Source organism: Sinocyclocheilus anshuiensis, unplaced genomic scaffold (genome assembly GCF_001515605.1).
Source record: "Sinocyclocheilus anshuiensis isolate Anshui unplaced genomic scaffold, SAMN03320099.WGS_v1.1 scaffold436, whole genome shotgun sequence".
NCBI classification, from domain to species: Eukaryota; Metazoa; Chordata; class Actinopteri; order Cypriniformes; family Cyprinidae; genus Sinocyclocheilus; species Sinocyclocheilus anshuiensis.
In genome coordinates, this window is record NW_015560618.1 from 3,036,431 (window position 1) to 3,047,068 (window position 10,638).

The window sequence follows — 10,638 nt, forward strand, 5'->3', positions numbered from 1 at the left end:
GTCCTCTTTTGGAAGACCAAACAAAGTAGTTTCGCTTTCACAACGAAGCACACAGCGTCTTCACGACATGGCTGCAGCGTCAACAATACTACAGCGAGAATAAAAGTTACGCCTTCTTTCTTTGCGTGAACATTTGGGCGGCGTTATGCATATCTTCCCACATAGTGAGGTAGATATGTGGGGGCGTGTTAGAACGAGCCGTTTTAGGTAGGTGTGGCTGACTCTGAACTTTTATAAAGAATATCTCTTTGGATTTGAGACTTTAGTCTTTGCAACTTTACAGATCTTCTTTATGCACCAAGAGCTTGTAACACTCCAAAGAGAAAGGAAAAATTGAAATCGCATCATATGACCCCTTTAAGTAAAAATGGATCATATTGGTTAGAATAGAAATGCCTGTTTGTCCACAAATTGGATGGATCCAGATCTCGAGTGAATGAAGGTTTACATTTCAATTGGTTTCTCAAACCAAGCTATCAAATGGACCGATCAAAAACACATAGAATGTAGTGTATGTGTTGTATGGACAACTGTTATGATGTGTTTGTGTCCTTTTGTGGAGCTTGAAAGCTCCAGTCCACATTGCTTGTCAGTGCAATCAGTTATTGGAAAGAGCAGCCAGTACATTTCTCAAAATTTCTCCTTTTGTGTTCTACTGAAGAAAATAGTCACAAAAAAAATAGTCAGCTATTCCTTGAATCCAATCTTACACAACTGTTTTTAGGATTCAGTGAGAAGTGAGTAGTGCACGCAGTTTCGTCTCCTCATATTTGTTTTGGAGTAACTCGACTTAATTGCTTCACGTTTAGCCAAGCGGAGGAGGAAATGTCAGCTTTTCCCTAGAGGTCTTTTAGACCAGAGGCATGATGGGTGAACCTACAACTAAAGGCTTTTACACTGGTACTGAGTCCCTCAAACCGTCCCATTTGCCATCATGCCAAGAACTCCAGGCTATAAATTCTTGTGCCTTATCTGTTAATATCAACCATGATGCCAGTCGTCATTAGGGGCTTTTGTTTCTGCATACAAGTAAACCAGAAAATAGAGAAAATATTGAAAAATAAGCATTAGATATTGCATATTTGTTGCTGCTGACACCCTTCCACCAGTAAACGACTGCATGGCATGAACATGCTCGTTGAATCCCAGTACACTTACGGAGTAATGTTGCCTTGATGGAAATATTTATAAAAATAAAAAAAATCATAATTTAATTCAGCCCACTTAGAATGGAGGGGGGGGGGGATGTTTTTGCTTTTTTTAGTTGCAGATGTTGAAATATGTATGTGAAATATCACTCCCCTGGTGGTGACTGAATTCTGCGTTTGTTTTTTAGCTGTTAGTGAAATTAACTTTCTACTGTTTCACTTTTTGCTTTGTGTTTGGGTGGTTGATAACATTCAGTGACAGACGTGTGATATGTAGTTTATCTTCAAATTTACAGAAACTACAGGGAATATTTCTGCTTTTGTACTTGTACTAAATTTAGCAGATTCTCTTATCCAAAGTGACTTGGATTCAGGCTATATGTATTAACCCACAACATTAACATAATTAAATTACAGGACTATCTACAGTACAATATAGAAAAAAATGTAAACATATACAATTCCATTTAAAAGACTGGGGTCAGTAATTTTAAAAAATATTAAGTAGCACAGCTGTTTTCATTATTGATGCTTCTTCAGCTTCGGATCAGCATATTAGAATGCTTTCTGGAGGATCATGTGACACTAAAGACTGGAGTAATGATGCTGAAAATTCAACTTTGCATCACAGGGATAAATTACATTTTTAAATAGATTACAATAGAAAACCTTTATCTTAAAATGTTTAAATGTAAATTATTTTACAATATTAAGAGACTTTTTTTCAAAAAGAAAAAAATCTTACTGACCCCAGACTTCATACAGTATATATTTTTTTTCTTGTCACATGTTGCACTAGAGGAACTGTATTATTTTGTTCCTGATGATAACCATGACTTTTAACAGGACTGAAAAAGCGTACCCGAAAAGCCTTCGGGATACGGAAGAAAGAAAAGGACAGTGACTCCACGTGAGTAAGAGCAGTCCGTGTTGTGACTGTGGACATCAGCTCTACACAGATCTCTATAGAATATTCTGATTTGCTCACTGGTGCATGTGTAGAAATGGCTGCCTTGGCACAGCCTAGTTTATTGTGATTTGAGTGAATTGTGCTTTCTATAATGATGCATTGCTAAGACTTGACTCAGTGTCATTTAGTCAAATGTGCAGCAGTAGAAGAGCCAGTCTTTTACTATTGGCATAAAGTCTGGCCCACTTTGCAGCTTATTTTGACCAAGAACCACCCACTTAGACAGGAAAAGACAATAGAGCAACCAACTGTTTGTTGTGTTTTCGTGTTGTTTACCGCGGTGGTTCTTAACCTTTTTGACTCCAGGGCCCCTGTTGTCCACAACAATATCCACAATATCAACAATAAAGGCCCCATGACTTTTCTAGTTTTACATGATTTACTGGAAAGGAAACATTTTTAGGTTTAAAACAATTTCTATGATAAAATATTTTAGAGTTAGGCATATCCAAAAAAAAAAGGTATATTCATTATAATTCTGCCCTAATTAGTTTATTAATTTACATGACTTTTCCAGGGCTAGAAATCTTTTTTTTTTTTTTTTATGACTTCCTCATATATCAAGGTTTTTCAAGACATTGTGAATCAGGTTTTTCAAAGAAAAAGAAAAAGAAAAGAAAAAAAACATTTGAGGGGGTGAATTAAATTTTTAGTGGTTTCGGCTTATTGTAATGCTTATTTTGTCATATTTTAAAGTCATATTAAGGCCCCTGGATAGTTTGCTGAAGACCCTTAGTGGTTAAGAGAACCACTGTTCTAAAATGGATAATATTCCATAATAATAGCCCTAACTGGGGGAAAAGCCACCAATTTTTCCACAAACTGTTGTAATTATTGTGAAATCAGAATTTGTTTTTATTTCATAAATGATATTTCCAGCTTTTATCACAATGATAATAAAAAAAAACTCTGGAAGCATAATATACCATTTTGCTTGTGCATATCTCGTTTATTGGCGTTTAAGTTTCTCATACAAAGATTTGATACAGGATACCTCACAAAATTTTGAAAATCCAGTGATTGTTTGTAGCATCCCTGTTACCTTGCAGACACTTTGTATATAATAAACCGTATGCCTGACTTTGGATGTTACATATCAGCTAGCCAGTTATACTGAAGATTATAATTTTCAGCCAGTTTGTAATAATATTTTTATGTACAAAGTGTTTGAAATTGTCAGTATAGAGTGTGGGTTGGCATCTGAAGCTGATAGCATGAATAGTAAACTTTGTGTAGGGTCATAATCACATTATATTATCTTTATGCCCATTAATTTGGTAAATTTGAAGTTTACACTTATTGTTTATACTTATCATTCAGTCAGTCATATATCTAAAATCTGATCATTTGATTTCATATTTTTCAGTGGATCCCCAGACAAAGACAAATCTGTGAGTACAGCATAATTAATGACAGTGAAGACTATTATACCTTAGGCATGTTGTGAAATAATATATCATTGGTTTTTTTTTTTTTTACAATGTCTCGTCCCGCATGTTTAATTCCCAGAAAAAAGCCAATGGTGCACCTAATGGTTTCTACGGTGAGATCGACTGGGATCGATATGTAAGTAAATCTCTCCGAATGCTGATTATTCATACTGTCTTTATAGTTCCTGTGAATCTAATGCCTCATCTGTTTGTCTGTTTAATAACAGAACTCTCCTGATGTGGATGATGAGGGTTACAGCGTTATGCCTGGAGAACAAGGGGGAGATATCCTTCCAGTCTATGTTTGCTTATTGACCTGTACTGTTGCTCATCTTTTCTGACCTTTAATTAGTTTAAAAAAGACTAAAAACTATGGAGGTGGGACTCCTTCTTCTAAAATGAATCTTCTTTAACAAGACTCACCAGCTCCAAAAGTCAAGACGTTCTTATCCTCCAGTGAGTCAGAGGGAGAGGAGGAGCATGGGAAGAAATTCAAGATCAAGATCAAGCCGTTGACTGCAAACAGTGGAAACTGCACAGTGGATGAGCTGAAGGCCTCAGTGGGGATGCTGGCGATCTCTCCTTCTCCTCTGGTTAGTCTCGCAGTTATGCTTTACAGAGCTGATGTACCATAGTAATATTCACATTAAAATACTGAGATGATTTCCTCTTTTCTTCTGTTTGTTTCCTCACACAGAGAAAGAGTCCGGTAAGCCAGTGTTTTTACACTTCCTTAGACCTTTAAAGATGCAAATTACAATTGCATAACATCTGTCACATCCATGGTTTTACCTCAGTTTAGTTTACGTATCTTAGCCCTTAGGATGCCTAGTTCAAGATGGTGTATCAATGTAGGGATGCATGATACTTAGGGATATGCCGGTTTAAAATTTTCATGTTGCGATTAATTGCTAATGCTTTTATCACGGTATGCGGTATTATCACGATATTGAAATTTAGTTTTAAAAAAGTGCTGTCATAATACAGTATAACAGGTTTAATAACTTTTTTCTTATAACAAAAATAACTGAACATTTAAATGCAATAAAGCAATACAGAAAAATGTATAAAGTTAAAAGTTTTACACAGATTAAAGTGCAAAAGAACTATAAAGACCAATAGGTATCACTTTACAATAAGACCTCATTAGTTAAACTTAGTTAATGCATTAACATTCACAATGAGCAATAGATACATTTGCTACAGAAGTTATTAATCTTTGTTTAAAAAAATACAAGTCTTAGTTCATGTTAGCTCATTAAATAACACAGTTGCAACTTTCGATTTTAACGTGTTATTAAATGTTGGAATACCTAAGATTAATGAATGTTCAGATTCAGAAGAATTTTTAATTGGCAGTTTATGTTAACTAATGAATTAACTAATGGTCAGAGTGCACATGAGTCTTTCACGCAGCATATAGCAGTGTTGTGCATTTTGACCAGTTGATGGGAAAAGTATTCTTAAAATGCATTCATAATTCTGAATAATTTGTAATATATAATTATTCACGGTATTTAGAAGTGCCCACGATAACAATATCGTGCATATTCATTACCGTGATATATCGCATTACCGAATACCGGCACATGTCTAATGATACTGTATATCAATGATTTTTTTTATTTATTGGTGTTGGATGATATTGGATATATAATTGTGCATGTTCATATCCACTACTTGTACACTTAGAATAGATTTGTCATCATCTAATGCTCACTTAAAGACAAAAACACTAATCATTTTATTACACTATTAAATGTAATTTAAAGCTCAAAATCAATATGCGTTTTTTACACACACATATATACAAACAAAAGTTTGGAGTCAGTAAGATTTTTTTACGGTTTTAAAAGAAGTCTCTTATGCTCACCAAGGCTGCATTTGTGTGATCAAAAAAGTCCAAAGTAATATTGATTTTAATTTATTTTTGTTATATTATGGCACTTTATACAAAATTTCAAATTACTGTTTTCTATTTTAATGTTTTCAAATGTAATTTATTCCTGTGATGCAAAGCTGAATGTGTCAGCATCATTACTCCAGTCTTCAGTGTCACATGATCCTTCAGAAATCATTCTAATATGCTGATTTGGTGCTCAAGAAACATTTCTTCTTATTATAAATGTGGAACAGTTGTGTTGCTTAATATTTTTGTGGAATCCGTGATATATTTTTCATCTTTTCATAAAACTATAAAAGGCTTTTAATGACGCTTGATCAATTTGATACATAATTGATGATTATAAAATATACAAATATGAATATTAATTTCTTTAAAAAAAATCTTACTGACCCCAAAGTTTTGAAAGATAATGTATTATTATATTATTTTTAGGGTGTTATTATTTCATACATTTGTATGCTGTGATGCCTTGTACACTTGTACTATTTAAAATGTAAAATATTTTTAAAAAATGTAAAGCTGTTTAGACAAAATATCATTGATATTGGTTATTGCCCATAACATTAAAATAATCTTAACAGTAATGAATTTTAATATTGACCCAGCATCCCTACAGCTATGTTTGAATAAATACTGACAGAGATATTTGTTAATCATTAATTATTTTTTAAACAGAAGTTCTTAATTAATGGCTTTATGTACATTTACGTTAATTAATTTTGTAGACACTTTTATCTAAAGCAGCTTAGGGTACATTGCATTTAATTATACAAACCCTTGGCCGTGCTATTGCTATTACCCTGTTGTACTCTTCGAGTTAAAGAAACACTTTTATAATGCATTTACTGTGTGCTTCATGTATAATGCAGAACTGTGCTTCTACAGTTTTATTCAGCTTTTTAATATCACATACAATTAGTAGCCAGGTTTGCCAGTCTTAATATTAAGAAAGTGTAAACACAAGCAACAACATGTGTTGTTGGTTTGGTTTGAAGCATTATGTGGGGAAAATCCATCACAGACATTATTTATTTTTTGTTAATAGTACTGATCTGTGACTCGCTCTCTGACCAGGTCTGTTCTTTCTCCTTTTTTGCTGATCTCAGAGGCGAAGTCCAGTAAGTATGGATCTTGTTAATGTACTACAAAACTGTGTTGCATATGATACAGAGGTCTGATGCTGCTGTCGCATGCGCAGTAGAGCCTGAGTTACGCTGAACCTTTCATTGTGATGATGCTTCATGCTGTGTTACTGCTGTACTGACAGCTTGATGCCCTTGTGGATCAATAGGAGTGAATAATTCGATTCTTGATAGCATCTGCAGCTTCAGCATGTTGGATGTGAATGTTCCAGCATTGGCACCTGGACTCTGTTTTCCATTAGCTGAAGATTTTTGTCACTCATCAGCTCAGCTGTAATAAATGGAACTAATGGAAAACAGTGACCAGGTGCCAAATAATACCCTCTGCCTGTTATCTCTTAGATTTTTAGAACTGTTTTTGACTCTTTCGTGTTTTAATAAATTACGCACAATTTTGGTCATTACAAGATTTTTTGGTCCGATATTTTTAGTGCTATCAAACGATTAATCGCATCCAAAATAAAAGTTTTTGTTTACATGATATATGTGTGTGTACTAGGGGTTGAACGACTACTGATTTTTTTAAGTCGACTTTTATGTGATGAAAGTCGAGTCGAAGAACATTTTTCCTTCTTTTTTAAGCAAGGATGCATTGATATGATCAAAAGTGACAGTAAAGACAAATGTATCTCAGTTTCAAAAGTTACGTAAATATAAAGCAGCAAAACTGTTTTCAACATTGATAATCAGACTTGTTTTTTGAGCAGCAAATCTGCATAGAATGATTTTTGCGTGATTCTGAAGACTGGAGTAAAGATGCTGAAAATTTAGCTTTGATCACAGGAATAAATTACATTTGAAAATACATTAAAATAGAAAAGAGTTAATAATATTTCACAATATTACCATTTTTACTGTATTTTGTTTTATATAAATGTTTTATAGTATTTGTGGTTTTTGAAATGTCTTTGTTTATTGGCATTGTCTTCTTCTATGACCTTTGTTACAGTGCCCGATGAAGCGAAACCTGTCATGTGAGTGTTTATTTGGAAATATTGACTTCCTGTGTATTGTCATATCACTCCAGTTTGTATAGTAGTCAATTTCATTTTGCATATTCCAGATGAGGAGATTGCCAGACCACGACGATCTACTCCAACACCCACGACAACTCCAAGACCTGGTTCAGACCCACCCAGGTTAGTACACCATCACAAACCCTTATGGAACTGTTTGCGTTTCTGCTCACTATTGAATTACTCATTTTAAATTGAATAACATAACTACATTTCATTGCCTGAATACCCTTGGAATGTTTTGACCTTGTATTTTCCTTCTGTTTCATAAAAAGAGAAAACACAACAGCATTCTTCGGCTCACCGTTTGAGACCAATTTTGAAGCACACAACTCAGAAGGTACAGCAGTATTCCTCAATAACCGAACATGAGTTAATTTATTTGTCAAAGTAAATGTTTTTGGTGGTTTACAAGATCAAACTTCATGAGAAGTTTTAGAAGAAATCGCAACCGAAATGTAATTTAAAGAATTGTTCTGTGTCATGCATTGCTGTGATTTGTAAGTTAGTTAAGGTTTGTATTGATGGGTATTTCATTCATGAATGTTAATGACAGTGTTCCCGGTAGAGCCGGAGCTCTGGTGTCAGTCAACTTCTCTCTCCATCTGTGTTCTCAGCAGATCTCTGCCCACTGGAGGTACTGCATGTCAAATGTCCAAAATGTTTTTGATAATGCCAGTTTAAAGGCACCAGTAAAACACGCAATGGTGACAAATGCTAAAATAGTTCCTAATGAAAGGCCTGAATGCTACAAAACATCACATTTCACTGCTCACTGCAGAGATCTACAAGATTAACCAGTAAAAAATCACATGTATTAGCAACAAGATGCTTTGAATGGGTCACAAAAAGAATCCACTTTAATTTATAATTATTACTGGTTTTATTAATTGATTAGCAATGTAAGTTGATATGCATAAACAAGGGTGCTAGGCACATGTCTCCTTTAAAGCATTGTTATTTTATTATTATTTATATATTTTTTTAGTTTTTAACAAATATTTTGAGTTATTTTTTATTTTAAAATTTATTTTTAAATTAAGTTTACTTTTTTGGTAATTTTGTTGTGTTTTTGTCATTTTTATTAGTTTTGTTTTATAAAAATACTTCCAAATAGTTTTAATTCATTTTTATTTTAGTTTTCATTTGAGCGTTATTTCAGTTTGTAGTTTAGATGTTAGATGTAAGCATGCGTTATGATATTTTAATCATCATAATTTAAGCTGTTTATACTGTGCGTGCAGTATTCAGTAAGAAAGTACTTCTTTCCTTTTAGCTCCGCCTCCACTTCCTCCAAAGAACATTCCTGTCACTCCACCTGGACGCAGTTCTAGCTCTGTAGAGTCCTCTGGTATGTACTGACACTTCCAATTTAGCATCCAAAAACACATAGTTTTATATTTTTTTAGTTTTTAACAAATATTTTGAGTTATTTTTTATTTTAAAATTTCTTTTTAAATTAAGTTTACTTTTTTGGTAATTTTGTTGTGTTTTTGTCATTTTTATTAGTTTTGTTTTATAAAAATACTTCCAAATAGTTTTAATTCATTTTTATTTTAGTTTTCATTTGAGCGTTATTTCAGTTTGTAGTTTAGATGTTAGATGTAAGCATGCGTTATGATATTTTAATCATCATAATTTAAGCTGTTTATACTGTGCGTGCAGTATTCAGTAAGAAAGTACTTCTTTCCTTTTAGCTCCGCCTCCACTTCCTCCAAAGAACATTCCTGTCACTCCACCTGGACGCAGTTCTAGCTCTGTAGAGTCCTCTGGTATGTACTGACACTTCCAATTTAGCATCCAAAAACACATAGTTTCAATCTCTTGAAAGAACAGAGGTCCTGTTCAGAAGTGTCTTACTACAGAATACTTGTTCTCAGCTCTATGTTTGTGGTTGGGGTGTGCGATATCAACAAAAATTATATTGATATTTTCATTACATTCCTTATATTCTGTGCAGTGGGAAGATATTTGCCACCTTAAAGTGATTTCCAGGGACATTTGTATCTTTATAAGAGCATTTTTTCCTAACCTTATTATTGAATTTATTGATTAACTATGAGAATTTTGCATTAAAAAAAATGATGCATACCTCATCTTTTATGTCAAATTCTTAAATGTAATCAATAAGTTCAGCTAGGCTGTTACCAATCAAATTAAATCTAATTCTAAACCAAATAAAATCCAATTTTGCTCTCCAGAAGTTGCATAGAAGAAATTTAGATGTATTTACACTTCAAGCAAGGATGCATTAAATTGATCAAAATAATGCTATGAGAATAATATTTGAAAAGAATAATTTAAATATTGAAATATAACATTTAAGAAAAAATGAAATACTTTAAAATATGTAATTTAAGCTGCCAGTAGGTGGCGACAAGTCACTGAGTGAGTCACTGAGTCATTCATTCAGACAATTTGTTCAAATGGCTGATTCATTCAGGAATGAAACATCACTGTGTTTTCAGAGACGCACTGCAGCTTTGATCGAAACTATTTTCGTTGGTGAAATAGAGCAAAAACAGACCAGATTAACTTCTTGTTGAACCGTATAAAATCAATATCATATTTGCAATTGTGCTAATATTTGGGGGGGGGGAAGGCACGCTTTGCCCCCATATATTGAATTTTGGGGTCATTCTAACTGCATTCTACTAGACTACACAGGCTGTACATGTAAAATGTTTTTGTGAGGGACATACTCAATATTGTCAGCTTCGACATTATTGAAACAATAAATATCGCGCACCCCTAGTTTGTGGTGGTGAATGTTGGAAGAGTATTTGACAGCTTGTTTTCATTTTGTCTGAACAGGTTATTATAGTGTGGTTCCTAGCGTCAGAGGAGATGGATCAGCTTCAGTCTGTCAGGATGCCCCATTATCTGACCCATCTGGAGGGGTGTCTATGCCTGACTTGGACAGTGTTTTTGGGCCTGTTGAGACGCCCTGGTCTGGATCAGATGTGGTGCAGTGCAGCTGGGTGAGCTTCAGCGAAGGCTCTCCCGCCCGACCCCCTCCCCCAGAC

At 34.0% G+C, this 10,638-nt stretch overlaps 1 protein-coding gene across 1 annotated transcript in view; it reads left to right on the top strand.

Moving 5' to 3' along the window:
* LOC107681818 (SH3-containing GRB2-like protein 3-interacting protein 1) overlaps positions 1-10,638 on the top strand; it is a 23,768-nt gene that overhangs the window by 1,816 nt on the left and 11,314 nt on the right. The window contains 13 exon segments of the mRNA XM_016478165.1: positions 1,995-2,058; positions 3,485-3,509; positions 3,628-3,684; positions 3,776-3,833; positions 3,972-4,141; positions 4,246-4,257; positions 6,561-6,572; positions 7,546-7,570; positions 7,660-7,735; positions 7,888-7,952; positions 8,169-8,249; positions 8,889-8,963; positions 10,427-10,638. The exon segment at positions 10,427-10,638 is cut by the window's right edge and continues 4 nt beyond it. Coding sequence (XP_016333651.1) covers positions 1,995-2,058; positions 3,485-3,509; positions 3,628-3,684; positions 3,776-3,833; positions 3,972-4,141; positions 4,246-4,257; positions 6,561-6,572; positions 7,546-7,570; positions 7,660-7,735; positions 7,888-7,952; positions 8,169-8,249; positions 8,889-8,963; positions 10,427-10,638 — 932 coding nt within the window.